General features: G+C 42.8%; 1 protein-coding gene across 1 annotated transcript in view; it reads right to left on the bottom strand.

The window, feature by feature from the left end:
• Positions 1 to 18662, bottom strand: part of ARFGEF3 (ARFGEF family member 3) — a 177976-nt gene that overhangs the window by 63220 nt on the left and 96094 nt on the right. Inside the window, exons 9-12 of the mRNA XM_069598510.1 lie at positions 11919 to 12023; positions 10699 to 11032; positions 3041 to 3153; positions 1373 to 2283 (exon numbers count right to left, since the gene is read on the bottom strand). Coding sequence (XP_069454611.1) covers positions 1373 to 2283; positions 3041 to 3153; positions 10699 to 11032; positions 11919 to 12023 — 1463 coding nt within the window. The remainder of the gene's footprint in view (positions 1 to 1372; positions 2284 to 3040; positions 3154 to 10698; positions 11033 to 11918; positions 12024 to 18662) is intronic.

The following is an 18662-nucleotide window of genomic DNA, read 5'->3' as shown; positions in this document are numbered from 1 at the left end:
GTTTCCCTGAGTTCTGTGAGCTCTTCTAACAAATTAAGTGAACCTAAGGAGGTGGTCCGGAGAAGGCAATGGCACCCCACTCCAGTACTCTTGCCTGGAAAATCCCATGGATGGAGGAGCCTGGTAGGCTGCAGTCCATGGGGTCACTAAGAGTTGGACATGACTGAGCAACTTCACTTTCACTTTTCACTTTCATGCACTGGAGAAGGAAATGGCAACCCACTCCAGTGTTCTTGCCGGGAGAATCCCAGGGACGGTGGAGTCTGATGGGCTGCTGTCTATGGGGGTGCACAGAGTCGGACACGACTGAAGCGACTTAGCAGCAGCAGCAGCAGCAAGGAGGTGGTCATGAGAAGCTCTGATTTATAGCCAGTCGGTTAGCACAGGTGACAACCTGGGCTTGCAGCTGGCATCTGTAGTGGGGGGTAGGTAGCATCAGAACTGAGTTACATTGTAAGACAGTCAGCTGCTGTCTCTGAGGTTTGCTTGTTGTTTGAGGGGAAAACTTTCACACATTTGGTGACCAAGTGTCAGAAGTACAGTGCTCTGTGTGACTCAGAAGGAAGAGGCACTGTAAGGAAGAACTGGGTTTTTCTCTACATAGGAAGGAAAAAGCTGCATGCTCCCTCTAGAAATACCTTACAAGAAAATGATCTAAATTCACTATTAATAAATTCATTATTTCCTGTGTTAAATGCTGCTCCCCTATTTTCTTTACCTCCTTTCTTCACCAAAATCCTGGGGGATCATTTTCAGCCCTTCAGCAAAACTAGCATAACTATCTGGTATACCCTGGCCAAGACAGCCCACGGCACACCTGTTTAAATGCCATTTGGGTCACAATGTTGACATTCGGCAGACAGAAGGGTCTGAGATTGGAGAATGTGATGCTGATACAGCACACTGGAGCATCGCACACTGTGGGACGTTCAGGGGAATTCAGAATATAGTGGTGGGACAGCCTGCATTTGCTCAAGACCTCATTTAAAATAACTTACATGTCAACAAACCAGAAGTGCAACACACTATGATTTTAAGATAGCAAAGTGTAGAAGCATAGGACGAATTTAGTGTTCTGAGAATCACAGATTGCCATTTTGTTTCAGCCAACATCAGCTTTCTAGAAGGCACCTACCCCTTACCCTTTATAGACACACATTTATCCACCTCTTGGTGTATTCCAGCCATCGACTGCTGCACAATTTGAACAAACCACCACCAGTCAGTTATAGTCCTTGGCTCTCTTTAAGAAACCCAAAGATTCATCAGGATGCTCTGAGCACTTCAAACTCCATGCATGCTGGTAACTGCCCGTTAAACAAAATGCTCTGAATATTCTAGTGGACTGCATAGCAAAGAATGAATTACAAACCTGAGCAGAAGGTAGAGACAAAGTTCTGGAGGGCTGAGTCCACCTCTTCCACACTGGGCAGGGCCAGGAGGCGCGGCAGGAGACCCTCCAGCGACTGCACGAACAGCCGGGCGCTGTGCTGGTCAGCCTCCTGGTTCTTCAGCAGCTTGAGAGACAGAGCTGCGGTCCGCAGGGACCTGTGGCCCAGGCAGTCCCGGGGGGTCTGCTCCTCATCAGCTAGAGAACAGTTGTCGGACCCAATGTCCGACACGTCCGATCTCCCGGAGTCCTTTTCAGCTGCCATGGAGTACTGGTCACAGGAGTCGAATTCTGTCCGAGAGAGGTCTTGGTCGTCCACGCTGAAGTTGCTCTCACTGTATCTGGATCCGTAGGACCTCATCCTGCAGTCGACAGACAGGAAGTTGGTTATATCGGGGTAGGCAACTGTGTGGCTCCTTTGAACCACGTCTGGCTGGTCCACGGCTTCCAGTTCTGACACTTTACTCAGAGTCTCCTTGCCCTCGTGGACGGCTGGCGACTTGAGGCCAGTCTTGGGGTTTTCCGAGTGGTCCTCGGGTGTGGTCTGACCCAGCTCTCCCTCCAAGGTGGTCTGGCCCGTGTCCGTGGTAACGCTGATGCTGATATCAGGGCTCCGCTCATTCCCCAACTCCCAGGGTGTGTGTTCCGAGGACAGGACTCGCCGCTGCCAGCGGAAGTCGGCCTCATTGATCTCCATGGAGTCGCGGCTGGACTCCGCCCCGTCCTTCAGCTCCTCCAGGCGCAGCAGCAGCAGCTGGACCTGACTTTCGCTCAAGCCCCTGCCCTGGCTGAGCTCTTCCAATGCCCCCAGCAAGGTGCAGGCGCAGGACACGGCGGCGTAGCAGGCCTCGATGCCGCCCTTGATGCACGCCTCGGTCATGCCGTCCATGATGCTGAAAGTGTTCAAAGGAGCAGAAGGCATCAGTACTGGATACATGGAAAATGTTACCAAATGAACAAGAATTAGACTGGTGAACAGATAGGTATGCAAAAGAGATACTCTTGATTCACATGAAATCAAATGATCTGGGCAAAAAGAATAAAATGAACAATAAAGGAAACAAATATACTCAGGCTGGAAAGTGGCCCACTTTGAATCACAGTCTTTAGGTTGCCTGGTTTATTTAGGTACAAATAAAGTTTTTGATGCAAATTTATAATCTTCACAAGGACAGGTGTAGAATAATCTCACTTTTGTAACATGTTCAGTTTTCCAAACAGGAAACATTTATAATGCCTTTAGGATAGTATGGACCTTTCTCTATTCAAGAAATGTATTTCTGAAGAGATGCATGTGACTACAACTATTACAAATCAGATAATATTCCATTTCCGAGAGGAACTCTATGGAAAGGAATCATATAGATGGAACATATTAAGTCAAAAATGTTTTCCCCAAAATAAGCCCAATGAAGACTTTCTGCACAATTTGTATACTGGCTTTTCTCTAAGTCAATATGAAAATATGGAAAGTTATATGATTATAATAAACTGAGATAAGACTTCTCCTCTGGCTTGCAGGTACATTACTACATAGTCATATCGCATATAACGATTCATATAATTCCAGGAACTTAGAAACAACATTAAGAATATTCAGAGAAGCAGTCTTCACCAAGCAATAAAGATCCAAAAGGAGAAGTATCATACAGTTTGAGAAGATCCAGATGAGACTTTCTTTTTGAAATTGATCTTTTTCTCAATTCGGGTTCAGTGGAGCTGGGTCCTGCCAAATCACAGAGACGCTTTGGGCTCCCGAGTAGCTTTAAGCATAAGGGGAAAAAAATAACAGAAAAGTGAATATCATAAAAAAGCACAAGAACTGTGAGATCAAATAAACATATACATTCTCTTTTGAGTGATATGGTCTAAGGAGAAAACACAATTTGGAATTCAAATCTTAATAAATCTGACTTTAGTGTTCTCCTTGACTTGGAATACCCATTGGGTCCCCAGCTCCCCAGTTTGGGACCAGTTTAGACAAAGAATATCCCTTGAGGGAGTGCTTAAAAGTTTTTTATATCACAGAACTAGAAAGCACCTACGCCTATGTTCTTTAGTAAGAATGGCCTGTAATTTAACTTTTCTATCCTCTCCCTGCCTTATTTTGCTATGAAACTGACTAGCTTCAAAAACTGAATTAAGAAATATGCCTTTCTATTAACCTGGGGAAGTTCATGTATTATTAGAACTACCTGTTCTTTGAATTGTTGGTATAACTTGTTTCTCAAGCTGTATGGGACCACTAATTTCTTCTGAATGGAAAGATTTTAACTACTGATTCAATTTTTTTGAAGATGATAATACTACTTAGGTCCTCAATTTCTCTTTGAGTCAATTTTTTTTTAAGTTGTATTATTTCCTAGGGACTTATCTATTTTATCTAAGTTTTCAAATTTAATGGCCTAAATTTGCCTTAATACCTTTGTTAGTTTCTTTAACATTTGTAACATCTATGGTCATATGCGCTTTTTAAAAATTTTTATTTCTATTTTTACCTATTTTAGAATTTTGAATTCTTTTTGCAAGTTATTTGATTTTGTTAGTCTTTTCAGAGTCCTGGCATGTTTTACTTTATTGATTCACTATATTGTGTTTGCTTTTAATCACATTACTTAATGCAAAAGGGCAAAGTGGCTATCTGAGGAGGCATTAGCTGAGAAAAGAAGAAAAGTAAATAGCTGAGAAAAGAAGAAAAGTGAAAAGTAAAGGAGAAAGGGAAAGATATACCCAACCGAATGCAGAATTCCAGAGAATAGCAAGAAGATACAAGAAAGGCTTCTTAAGTGACCAATGCAAAGAAATAGAGGAAAACAATAGAATGAGGAAGACTAGCGATCTCTTCAAGAAAACTGGAGATACCAAGGGAACATTTCATGCAAGATGGGCACAATAAAGGACAGAAATGGCAAAGACCTAACAGAAGCAGAAAAGATTAGGAAGAGGTGGCAAGAATACAGAGAAGAACTATACAAAAATATCTTAATGACCTGAATAACCACAATGGTGTGGTCACTCTCCTAGAGCCAGACATCCTGGAATGTGAAGTCAAGTGGGCCTTAGGAAGCATTACTATGAACAAAGCTAGTGGAGGTGATGGAATTCCATCTGAGCCATTTTAAATCCTAAAAGATAATGCTATGAAAGTGCTGCACTCAATATGCCAAAATTTGGAAAACTCAGCAGTGGCCACAGGACTGGAAAAGGTCAGTTTTCATTAAAATCCCAAAGAAAGGCAATGCGAAAGAATGTTCAAACTACCACACAACTGCACTCATTTCACATGCTTGCAATGTTATACTCAAAATCCTTCAAGCTAGGCTTTAACAGTATGTGAATTGAGAAATTCCAGATGTACAAGCTGGATTTAGAAAAGGCAGAAGAACCAGAGATCAAATAGCCAACATCTGTTGGATCACAGTAAAAACAAGGGAATTCCAGAAAAACATCTATTTTTGTTTCATTGACTATGCTAAATCCTTTGACTGTGTGGATCACAACAAACTGTGGAAAATTCTTAACAAGATGGGAATAACAAACCAGCTTACCTGTCTTCTGAGAAACCTGTATGCAGGTCAAGAAGCAATAGTTAGAACCGGACATGGAACAACAGACTGGTTCAAAATTGGGAAAGGAATATGTCAACACTGTATATTATCATCCTGCCTATTTAATTTATATGCAGAGTACATAATGCAAAATGCTGGGCTGGATGAATCACAAGCTAGAATCAAGACTGCCAGGAGAAGTATCAACAACCTCAGATATGCAGATAAAACCACTCTAATGGCAGAAAGTGAAGAGGAATTAAGGAACCTCTTGATCAAGGTGAAAGAGGAGACTGAAAAAGCTGGCTTAAAACTCAACACTCAAAAAACGAAGATCATGGCATCTAGTCCCATCACTTCATGGCAAATAGGGAAAAAGTGGCAACAGTGACAGATTTTATTTTCTTGGGCTCCAAAATCACTGCGGATGGTGACTGTAGCCATGAAATTAAAGGATGTTTGCTCCCTGGAAGAAAAGCCATGTCAAACCTAGACAGCATATTAAAAATCAGAGACATCACTTTGCTGGCAAAGGTCCATATAGTCAAAGCTATAGTTCTCCCAGTGGTCATATACGGATGTGAGAATTGGACCATAAAGAAGGCTGAGTGCTGAAGAATTGATGCTTTTGAACTGTGGTGCTGGAGAAGACTCTTGGGAGTCCCGTGGACAGCAAGGAGGTCAAACTAGTCAATCCTAAAGGAAATCAGTCCTGAATATTCATTGGAAGGACTGATGCTGAAGCTCCAATACTTTGTCCACCTGATGCAAAGAGCCAACTCATTGGAAAAGACTCTGATGCTGGGAAAGATTTAGGGCAAGAGAAGGGGACAACAGAAAGGTGAGATGATTGGATGGGATCATCAACTCAATGGACATGGGTTTGAGCAAACTCTGTAAGATAGTGAAGGATGTATGTATTACAGTTCTTGGGGTGGCAGAGTTGAACAGGACTTAGCAACTGAACAACAATCCTTGTCTTCCTTTTGACTTTTTAAAAAATTTAAGCTCTTCTTTTCCAAACTACCTAAGTTGGAGATTTAGAACATTAATTTTAGACTTTCTATTTTTTGAGGTAAGTCATTGAAACCATAAATATCCTTTCACGCACTGTTTTGGCTATATCTTACAAGTTCTCATATAGGATTTTCATAATTTTTTGGTTCAAACTAATTTTTGTTTCTATGGTAGACATCTGTGCAGAAAATTTCAATTTGAGGCTAAGTTAAAGAAAGATTGATTAATCAAGTACATTGAAGCAGACATCCTAAATAAGTACATTATATTCAAAATGGCCCATATTTGCAAGGTAAAATATATTAAGTAGAAAAAGTTACATGTTTTTCTTCTTCGAAATTCCCTTCTTCTGCCAGAAATTGGGAACATCTCTCTTGGAGGCACAAACATGAAGCTTCCACTTTATTTTTTGTCATCAAGAAAGGAGCAATATTACCAGAGATCAAGGCAGTTTCTCTGTCTCTCTCTCCATCTGTCTGCCTGCCAGACCTGCAGCCAAGTGAAGTGGCTATGCCTCTGAGCCTCTAGCTGTCCCATCTCTTGTTAGAAGGATAAGTGCCTTTCAGGGGCACAAGAGTGGGCAATCTGACTCTCTTTTGGGATCCCATTACATTCCCTATTCCAACTTTACCAAGAATAAATCAGATGACATATTTGAATTCTCATATTAATCTTGTGTTTATTTCTCAGGTGCTTCAGAGTCTGGAGGGAAAGGAAACAGAGTTTTGGAGAACTCTGAACAAACACTTAAAGAAAAGCAAGACTTGTTTCATTTCAGCTTCTGGTGGGAATGAGGAATTGGTGTCAGTGGCTAGGGTGTCACAGGTCTGATAAAGACTAGGGCTTCCTTCTAAAGCCGAAACGTGGGAGAGAGAAGGAAGCAAGGTGTTCTTTTTGGTTATAAAATGTTTTGGGTGGGGGGAGTAGAAGCAAAATAAGAAAATGTATTTTGAAAAACAAAATGTCCTGTATGCCTCTGATTAATAAGCACACAGCACACATGGCAGAGAGACAAATTAGAGAGAGAACGGCAAATAACATACCAGGCGTTCGAACTCCAAAAGAGCAAGCAAACATCCTGGGTGCCCAGGGGTTTCCTTTGTATGCGTGAGCCCTGCACATTTTGGTATCTAGGTTACCAGCCTTCCCAAATTACTGGTGTTGCCACAGTAAGTGGAGGCGATGCTCGTGAGAACAACCTGGCCCACGTGAGTGTGTCGTGCTCTGTGGGGCAGCACGGCCTAGACACACTGCCCTGGTGTCAATTACAGCTTCGCTTAGCAAATTGACCGTGGGGAGCTAGCAAATCCATGAAGAAGGGAACACAGGACTAACTTCCTTTGCAGTACTAAGGAAGATATTATAGAAAGTGCATTGAGACCTATACACCTCGTAGGCAAAGTATTTACTTAGAATTCAGCTGTCGAGTGGCTCTGCCGTGGGCCACAATAACTCCAGTGCCTTTCATCTCTGTATACTTGCTTTCTGTATGCTCAGTCACTTAGCCATGTCTGCCTCTTTGCCACCCCATGGACTGTAGCCCACCAGACTCCTCTGTCCATGGGATTTTATAGGCGAGAATACTGGTGTGGGTTGCCATTTTCTTCTCCAGGGGCTCTTCCCAACCCAAGGGATCTAACCCTGGTCTCTTGCATCTCCTGCACGGGCAGGCAGGTTGCTTACTGCTCACATCACCTGGAAAGTTCTGAGGGGGGAAAGAAAGGCTGCTGCTGCTTCCAAACACCCTCTGCAGAAATTCTGTCTTCAGGTCAGAATATTGAGCACTTGAATATCAAAATGTATTGAACACTTATTCAAGGACTATAGTGTTAGATACCAAAGGAAATACAGAAAAACAATGTACACACAACCATGTTTAGGGAGACAAGAGGCTTGTTCCACATGGTATTGTGGAGCAGTCAGAGTGATGAGGCATTATGATCAATTGCTAAACGGTGGAACAGGATTTAGAGAAGAGCGAAACCACCGCTCTGAGGAAGCAGAGTCATAAAAGAGAAGGATTTTGACAGAAAGGCAGTTGTAATTAGAACATCTGGGTTTATATTTTAGTCATATTGCTCACAAGCACTTTGGGTGAGTAAACCTCTCTTCACGAAGCCTCAGTATCCCAATCTGGAAAATGGGAGCAATATTATCTCCCTATAGAAGTCTGTAAATAAGCTAAAGTGAAGTGCCAGCAGTGTCTGTCTAGCTTATTGTGATCCACCGTTTTACTAGGTTAGGTGGAAGTGGCCAATGGGCACAGGTCAGGGGAAGCTGGAATAGAAGCAGGAAAGCAGAAACTGAACAAAGCAGGATGGAATGAGGGTGCATCCTGGGAAATGATGGGAAATGAGAATGATGATGGAAGGGTCTGGAAACTGGGCAGAGTATTTTAGACTTGATGGGAGAGGCAACATGCGCCACCGGAGAGTGGAAAAATAAACAGTGGCTGTTTACAAATATAGTGAAAAATGCTAGTTGCTCAGTCATGTCTAACTCTTTGCGACCCCACGGACAGTAGTCTGCCTGGCTCCTTTGTCCATGGAATTCTCTAGGCAAGAATACTGGAATGGATAGTCATTCCCTTCTCCAGGGGATCTTCCTGACCTAGGGATTGAACCCGGGTCTCCTGCAGTGCCAGTGGGTTCTTTACCATCTGAGCCACAAGGGAAGCTCATAAATGTACCACATATTTGTTTATCACTTTACATACTCACGAAGTACTTATGCAAACTTTATGGCATTTTGAACCGGCAACCTTTGGCATACGGTCACTATGTAGAGATATTAAACTGCTAGGTTCAGAGTTAAATGATTTAGCTATGGTATCTAGCTGATGAGTGGCAGAGAGGGGATTCAAACCTTGACTCAGACCCAAGTTCATGGAAAGGGTAGCTGAACCAGCGCCAGGAAAAAGAGCTGCTGGAATCATCCGCATTGTAATAGGAAAGTCCAGTCCAATGATAAGTATGTGTAGGGAAAGACCAGGGGCTTGGGTTCAGATGGAGATTTGTATCCTTTCTCTTTTTTAAGAAAGTTAATTTTATTTTTATTTATTTATTTGGTTGCACAAGGTCTTAGTTGCAGCATGTGGGCTCATCATTGCCCCTTGGGATCTTAGTTCCCCAACCAGGGATGGAACCCACATCCCCTTATTGGAAGGCAGAGTCTTAACCACTGGACCACCAGGGAAGTGTCCACCTTTTCTCTTTCTTATGACCCTGGGCAAGTCATTTGACTCCTTGAAGTAGTTTCTTTGCAGGAGGGAAAATTCCTTTTTCCTGGCTTCATGTTTCTATGGGCAGAAACACCCAGTGCAATAACATTCTGGGTCCTTCTCCTTTTCTCACTTCGTCCCAGTGGAGGAGGTGTGGCTGGTCTGACTGGTGAATTCAGGAGAAAGAGATGAGCATGCATGGTGGCCCCTTCCACTTTCCTCTTCCTAGAGATTGGCTAGTTCAAAGAAAGTCCGCCCTGTCCCTCCAGACGACAAGCTTCACAGGGGCGGGGCAGGTTCTTAGGGGATGGTCCTTTGGGTGGTGGCCCCTGGTAGCTCAGTCCGTAAATGCAGGAGACCTGGGTTCAATCCCTGGGTTGGGAAGATCCCTTGGAGAAGGAAATGGCTACCCACTCCAGTATTCTTGCCATGGACAGCTACAGCTCAAGGGGTCACAAGAGTTGGACACGACTTAGTGACTAAACCACCAAATACTTCTGGTCTCACTGGCCTCCAAAGCTGTATTGTGTTCATCAACCAAGTAGTGATCAGATATCAAAGGTGACCCTTTGATCTGCCTTGCCTGAAGCTCTGTTAGGGAAAACATTCTTCACTGGTATATAACCTCACAAAGTTATTATGAATATTAAAGATAATATATGTTAAATACTGGCATAAAGAAAAAATGGTCATTACTACTGTGGGTCCATAAATTTTCTTAATCAGCAATTAAACTTGGATTGTTCCTTCATTTCTGGAAACACTGGGTCAGAATTTCCACTTTTAATTACAGTCAGATCTCGTGAAAACAACATCAGCAAGCTGTTCAAATTAAGCTTTTAAAAAACTGGTGAGTAGCCAATACTGCTCAAGGTAATTTTGTTACACTGATTTTTCTGGTGTCAGGTACCAAAACCCAGTGTGATTAAACCTTCATAGACAAGTTTACAGGTACAAAAAAGTTGATCACTTTTCTTTTCGGTTGAGAAGCAGAGGAATTCTTGAAGTATCCTCAAAATAGCTCCAATTCCTCCTCAAAATCATGAAGTGGCTCACTGGGACATATATCCTAAGCTGGACATCCTTTGTCTCATGACATGTGGGAGAAATAGGGTGTAAGAAGGAGTGGAGAACAGGGTCCCTTTTAGAAATCAGAGATCAGTAAAGCTCATTTTTGGATAATGTACAACCTGAGTATAAAATCATTTTGAAATCCAATTTTGGCAAAAGTGAATAAACACACACATCTGCAGACAGTACCTTAGGGAGCAAACTGAAAGTTCAGCCTGGGTTCCAGTCAGATGCATGTGGCTCAAATTTTCAAATGGTTCTGCTGCAGTGAGCATTTATCAACGCCCCCTTAGCCCAATTCTCAACACATGCCCACACAGCCCCCATTGCTAAAGACACTATCATTGGATACTGCATATGACTGGCAAACGCTTTCTAAGTACTTTCTGTGCACAAGACAAGGTGCTCAGCCCCCACAACAAAGCTGGGGGCATCCTTCACGGCCTCCCTACCTCTTTCATGATCTTGATGGCTTCCACACGGTGCTGGGGTGGGGGGTAGAGAAGCACACGGTGGTATAGGGACTGCAACACGGGCTTCATGGAGTCCACCGACCCCACCAGCCGCACCAGCTCAGCTGCGATGTAGTAGATGGTCCGGGCCACCGGCCCGCTAAGGGCTGGCGCTGTGGAGGAGCAGCCTGAACCTCGGCCGTGGTCGGAAACCCCAGGGGATGCAGAGTCTGACTCGATGCTGGTGCTCGTGCTGCTGCTGTGTGCAGAGGTGATGGTTTTATCATGAATCGGATTCCCCAGGATCACGATGAGAGCGGGGCAAAGGTTCTTCCTAAGAGGGGATGAGAGGAAAGATCAGTTTCCCTTCAAGCCAGATGATGAAACATGAATACTATCCTGAGGGTAAATACCAGGTGCCCCCAAAATGACATGTAAGATCTGGGCTCTTTACTGCCCCCTTTTGTGGCTACCTCCTGGTCCAGCGTGTCCTGTCTCTCCATCACTCCTGGGGATAGCAACAGAATTCTTTTCTTCATAATTCAAGCTGGGGTTAACTATATAAACTATCAAGAGAAGTATCAGAAAGCATCTTCTATGAAGCAAATAGACTCAAAGTGCTAAATGGCTTAGTGAAAAAGTTTCATTTTATTATAAATAATGAAATTACTTATATTTCTCATTTGAGAAGTTAATTTAAAATTCTGACACATGTCACACTGATACACAGCACTCAACTCTCTCCCTGTTAGATTAGCCCAGGAACCCAGAGTAACTTGCGGGCTGCCTGAGGGCCCTGTCATTTATGTGAATCTCTGACTGTGATTAAGAGACTAGTTTGCAGGTTGAGATGGAGAGAGAACCAGGGTGAGGTTGAGAAGAAGGTTCAGTTATGGTGAAGGGGAACTATCTCCCCTGTGCAATTCACTGGTAACTTCATATGATTTAGAACATAGGCTTTCATGATCCTATGATGTAAATAAAATGCAGGTGGGCCTTGGGAGCCATAGTTGGTTAAAATAATTATCCTTTACTCTTCGTAGCTTGGTCTGGTGCATATAAGCAAAGCAGCTTCCATACTTTCCCTCTAATACATTTACACAGAAATGGAACAACAAGAGAGGCACAGATACCATGAGAAGGGACCCACAGACCCAGCTGGAAGAGCGAGCTCCCAGGCCTAGCGCAGAGCCAGGGTGGGCATCAAGACGAGTACTCACCAGATGAGGTCTGTGAAGCCTCGGTGCAGCTGCATGGAGGAGGAGGAGCTGCTGAGCACGGACAGGATGCACTCCAGGTACAGGAGCTGCAGCTGCTGGCTGTCACTGCGGTGGGGCAGAACCAACACACAAACACATCCAAAGGAAAGGGAAGATTAAAGAGGTGGTGTGTGGGAAACACTCGAGAAAATATTAGGCATCACAGTGTTAATTTAGGGGGAGGTTGGTAATGTCATGGGTTGCCTTCTGCTCCCCTCACCTCCATTTCACACTGTGAGGGCCTAATCCCTGGTACCTCAAACATGGTCTTATTTGGAGGTGGGGTCTTTACACAGGCAATCAAATTAAAGCACAGCCATTAGGGTAGATCCTAATTCAACAGGATTGGTACCCTATGGGTTTTTCCAGTAGTCATGTATGGACGTGCGAGTTGGACCATAAAGAGGCTGAAAGTGTTAGTCACTCAGTCATGTTTGACTTTCTGAAACCCACCAGGTTCTTCTGTCCATGGAATTCTCCAAGCAGGAATATTGGAGTGGGTGGCCATTTCCTTCTCCAGGGGATCCTCCCCATCCAGGTACTGAACCTGGGAATCCTTCATTGCAGGCAGACTCTTTACCAACTGAGCCACCAGGGAAGTGCAAAGAAGGCTGAATGCCAAAGAACTGATGCTTTCAAACTGTGGTGCTGGAGAAGACTCTTCAGAATCCCTTGGACAGCAAGATCAAACTGGTCAATCCTGAAGGAAATCAATCCTGGATATTCACTGGAAGGACTGATGCTGAAGCTCTAATTCCTCGGCCGCCTGATGCAAAGAGCCAATTCGTTGGGAAAGACCCTGATGCTGGGAAAGATTGAAGGCAGGAGGAGAAGGGGATGACAGGGGATGAGATGGTTGGATGGCATCACTGACTCAATGGACACAAGTTTGAACAAACCGTGGGAGATGGTGAGGGATAGGGAAGCCTGGCGTGCTGCAATTCATGGGGTCTTGAAGAGTTGGACATGACTGAGGAACTAAACAATCATCTTCACAAAACAGGGAAATTTGGACACAGAAATACATATGGAGGGAAGACAAGGTGAAGAGACAAGGGGAGCAGACAAGGAGTGAAGCCTTCCAGAGCTGAGAAGAAACCAACCCCGCTGACATTTTGATCTCCAGCCTCCAGAACCATGAGACAATGCATTTCTATTATTAAAGCCACATTTTTGTGATACACAGTTCATGATACTTTGTTTTGGCAGCCCCAGAAAACCAATTAGGATGATTTTTCTGTAATAAACTTGATTTTTTAGAAGTTTTGATTTATAGAAAAATGTAGCATGGTACAGAAGGTGACCATATTTTACCCACCCCTGTATGTGGTTTATCCTATTAGTAACATCTTACCATTAAAGAACAAATTAACAGTTACCATTAAGGGATAAATACTGATATATTGATTTAAGTCTACAGTTTACTTCAGAAATACTAAATTTTAATATATTGTCTAAATTTGCCAAGACACTATGTACCGTGATATCTTTTAGATGGTTAATACTTCACTAACTTACATTTGGCTTTTCTTTCTTTCTTTTTTTTTTTTTTTTTGTTTTAAAGCACCAATATTTTTCAATGGACAAATTATTTTTCTCATGGTTATTACTATACAGTTCTTCAATAGAACCAGATATTTTTTAAAAGCATATAACTTTATGAGATGCACACTTTTATACCTGAACTAAATTTTCTGCCTAATCCACTGTCAAGTTTCCCACGAGTACCTATCAGCAAAGCGTGCTGCAGCAATACGGCAACCCCAAGGCATCGGACTCAACAACAGAGAGAGCTCATTGCCAAGGAAACTGGCTGGGAATCTCCTTGGAGACTGAATGCGGCTGCTTTTCTGTGGGCTGCTGCAGTCTGGCAAAATAAGTACTCGTGGCCTGGCATGAGTCACGTCATTAGAGGCACACCTTCCATGCAGGCCCTTCACTAGATATACAGATGTGCATGTACAGGGTGTACATCTCATATTTGTCTGACAATAGGTGTATCTGTGGAGTGCACAGGGCAGAAAGGAGCCTAGAAACCAGCCAAGACTTTCAACACACACTAGGGAATATGTGCCCACTTAGGAGGTCTGTGAGTCACTCTGCCTGGCCTTTTGTTGGAGCAGGTTGAGTGTCTACTGGTCTCACTCTTTGCTCGTCTCTGGGTTTCCTCCAGGCTCAAGATGCACGGAGAACAGCTCTTGTAGGTGACAGGGGTCCGTGAAGAAGAAGCAGGGCAGGCCTGGCACCACACCCTCAGTCTCTGGAGTTCTTAAAATTGATTGTGTTTTGAGCTGTTTTGACTTTACCTCCCTTAGAAACACATTCAAATTTAGTTAGAAAAAGGAGAGAGAGTTAATTGCATAGGAGTGGAATGGAATTAGAATGTGCAATATGAAGGTCACCCTTGCCTCACTGATTCCTCTCTGACATTCTGTTCTGGGAAGAGAGGGAAGTGGGAGAGGGTGTGGGAGACCAACAAGCAGAGAATGAAGAAATATATTCCTAAGCCCAATGATTCTCCCCCAAGTTCTTGGATTTAAACAGCACTGTCTAACTCAACCTGCCTATTAGAGTGCTCTATTAATACCACATCTTCAAGGCATGTGTGTTAACCTGTGTGCCTGAAAGCATTTTCTGAATACTCCCAGGAGTCTGAACATATCCTGAGCATACACCCCTATAAAGCTAAAGCCCCAGGAAGTATACAAGCACTGATTTTGGAAATGGATATTGAGAGAGCAAGTAATGACCTGCCTCTTGAGAAACCTGTATGCAGGTCAGGAAGCAACAGATAGATCTGGACACGGAACAACAGACTGGTTCCAAATAGGAAAAGGAGTACGTCAAGGCTGTATATTGTCACCTGCTTATTTAACTTATATGCAGAGTACATCATGAGAAATGCTGGGGTGGAGGAAGCACAAGCTGGAATCAAGATTGCTGGGAGAAATATCAAGAACCTCAGATATGCAGATGACACCACCCTTATGGCAGAAAGCGATGAAAGACTAAGGAGCCTCTTGATGAAAGTGAAAGAGGAGAGTGAAAAAGTTGGCTTAAAGCTCAACATTCAGAAAACGAAGATCATGGCATCTGGTCCCATCACTTCATGGCAAATAGATGGGGAAACAGTGGAAACAGTGGCTGACTATTTTTCTGGGCTCCAAAATCACTACAGATGGTGACTGCAGCCATGAAATTAAAAGATGCTTACTCCTTGGAAGGAAAGTTATGACCATCCTAGACAGCATATTCAAAAGCAGAGACATTACTTTGTCAACAAAGGTCCATCTAGTCAAGGCTATGGTTTTTCCAGTAGTCATGTATGGATGTGAGAGTTGGACTATAAAGAAGGCTGAGCGCTGAAGAATTGATGCTTTTGAACTGTGGTGTTGGAGAAGACTCTTGAGAGTCCCTTGGACTGCAAGGAGATCCAACCAGTCCATCCTAAAGGAGATCAGTCCTGGGTGTTCACTGGAAGGACTGATGTTGAAGCTGAAACTCCAATACTTTGGCCCCCTGACGTGAAGAGCTGACTCACTGGAAAACACCTTGATGCTGGGAAACATTGAAGGCAGGAGGAGAAGGGGACAACAGAGGATGAGATGGTTGGATGGCATCACTGACTCAATGGACATGGGTTTGGGTAGACTCTGGCAGTTGGTGATGGACAGGGAGGCCTGGTGTGCTGTGGTTCATGGGGTCGCAAAGAGTCAGACACGACTGAGCAACTGAACTGAATGACCGTAGAAGGTGAAGCTGAAACTCCAATACTTTGGCCACCTGATGCGAAGAACTGACTCATTGGAAAAGACCCTGATGCTGGGAAGGATTGAAGGCAGGAGGAGAAGGGGACGACAGAAGATGAGTTGGTTGGATGGCATCACTGACTCGATGGACATGAGTCTGAGTAAGCTCCAGGAATTGGTGATGGACGGAAGCCTGCAATCCATGGGGTCACAAAGAATCAGACACAACTGAGTGACTGAACTGAACTGAATGACCATAGCGTGATTTCAGACAAAGAACCTGTTCAGAAGTTAGAAGAGGTGTCAAGATTAGCCAATAGAAAATAAAAGGACTTAAAGCAATAAAATCAGAAGAAACTATACAGATATGAAAACCTAACAAAGAAAATTAATAGAACCACCAGAGTCAGGGCAGCCAAGGGCACGGTATCATCTGATCAGGTGGTCCAAACGTCTCCCAGTGAAGCTGCAGTAAACCTGCTACAGCTCAGCTTCTATAGCACCAGAACCCCCGTCATAGAGCACTGCAATCATGATGGGGAAGACCACAACCAAACGAGTCTCTAGAGGCAGAATTATGATAAGGAAATTGCTTTGAAAAACCAAGCAAGACTATGAGAATCCTATAAAGAAAATCAGTAAGCTCTATAACAATATGCCTAAAGCCACCTTTGATCCAATATTCAATGAGAAATCCTAGAAAATACATGCGTGTCACATGGGTTATTTTTTTCCATTCAAAGCCTATCATTTAGTTACATCATTCAGACACGTTTCCATTTTTCAGTGACTGATAGAAATGTATGACCTTTAGTTGCTAATACACATATGTGAACATTTGTGATGTTTGTGCAATGTATTTTTCTAACAATCTACAGTCCAAATTTCTAATGTAAGAAACTCCGAAATCCATTGTAAACTACCATTAGCACTGATAATTCTGAAAGCAAACAAACTTTTTAGAGCTAATATTTATCAAATATTTATTATGTACTGTGCAGCAAAAAAGATTCCACTTATACTAGTACTTCCTAGAAGACATCGATCTGAATGTCTTTAATAATAACTACACAATAAGCATTACTTAGGACTGTTTAAGGTAAAATAGGTCATATGGTTGCCCTACAGGTAGGGGTCCCTGTAGGGGACATTAGAGCCACTCAGGTTTTAAAGAACATGAACTGAACCCCAGATGCCAGGCAGGTCCTTACTAGATTTTGCTAAGAGCTCATTCTGGACCAACAAACAATGGTATCATTTATAGACCCATAAATTCATTCTCACTTATCTTGATGACTATTTTAAAATTTATTAATGGTATAATTACCTTGAGCTATTACTAGCACTTCTGTAGCACTTAAAATTCTTAGATTTTTCCCTTAGCAAACTACTCAAGAAAAGAAGCTTAACTTCTTTGTTTTCCCTTGGCAGCTCAGTAATGAACATAGCTGTTTTATTTTCAAAGTTTTGGAGGTCTTTGGTTTATTTTCTGACAGTGCTAAGACCTGGGGGTGGGGGTGGGGGAGCTGAGAAGAAGAATCCTTGACAGCTGCCAATAGCCAGCTGTGTGTTCCCCTGGGAAACATCAACAGTTGCACAGAATGTTAATATCAGATGAGGACTCAAGACGGTGATGGAACAAGGTGAAAGCAATCTATAATCACATCTGAACAGAAATTTTAAAAAAATCTGTATAATTACAAAAATGACCAAATATCACCCTCCCCTGTAAGTGACCCTTGCTGATTCTCCAGTGACAACTCTGGCTCTCATCTAGCCCTCTTGTCTAGATGACGACAGCTGGGTTGACCAAGAAGTTCATATGGGTTTTCCCGTAAGATTTTATGGAAAAACCCAAGGGAGCTTTTTAGACAACCCAATAGCATGTTCAATGCTAGAATTGCCCCTCTCTTTCCGACAGTACCCAATTTTTGAATAGAACGTCCAAGTGCTTTAATCCACCTGATATTACCCAACTCAGGTACAAATCCTATAACAATTCCTAACACCCACCCTTTTATTGGATGCCCCATCATTCCTCATACTGTAAAGGCTCCCTTGCTATAGTAAGTTAATAAACCTAATTCTGTTTATTCTGATCTTGGTGGGCACTGACAATTTTTTAGGTTAATTTTCTAGCTTAATTCATACAAAACCCCTAGAATATTTTATATTACTAACATTACATATTACTATTATGATTATAATGCAAATTAATAATATATTGAACTGTGTTATAATCATTAAGTATGTTAATGTTAAAATATTACTAATATATTACAATATTATGGTATACTTCAATATTATTATTAGGCATATTATTAATAAAAAATAACATGATAATAACAACTAATTATAGGATATATAAATTAGGGTGGTTGAGATCTTTGATCAAAGTCAAGAGCTAGTGAGGGGCAAAACACGGGTTTTTAACTCCAGTAATCCAACAAAACTGGAGAAGGAAATGGCAACCCACTCCAGTATTATTGCCTGGAAAATTCCATGGACAGAGGAGCCTGGTGGGCTGCAGTCCATGAGGTCACAGAGAGTCGGACACGATTGAGTGACTAACACATAATCCAACAAAAATAATGCAGTTGAACCAACAGTAAATAAACTGTGATTTATCATAGCATTAGTGACTCAGTTGTGTCAGACTCTTTGCAACCCCATGGACTGCAGCATCACTGATTTCCCTGTCCTTCACTATCTCCTGGAGTTTGCTCAAACTTCTGTTCATTGAGCAGGTGATGCTATCCAACCATCTCATCCTCTGTTACCCTCTTCTCCTGCCTTCAATCTTTCCCAGCATCAGGGTCTTTTCCAATGAGTCAGTTCCTCGCAACAGGTGGCCACAGTGTTGGAGCTTCAGCTTCAGCATCAGTCCTCCCAATGAATATTCGGGTTGATTTCCTTTAGAACTGACTGGTTGGATCTCCTTGTAGTCCAGGGGACT

This window comes from Ovis canadensis, chromosome 8, assembly GCF_042477335.2.
Source record: "Ovis canadensis isolate MfBH-ARS-UI-01 breed Bighorn chromosome 8, ARS-UI_OviCan_v2, whole genome shotgun sequence".
NCBI lineage: Eukaryota > Metazoa > Chordata > Mammalia > Artiodactyla > Bovidae > Ovis > Ovis canadensis.
This window is presented reverse-complemented; position numbering and strand designations above follow the sequence as displayed.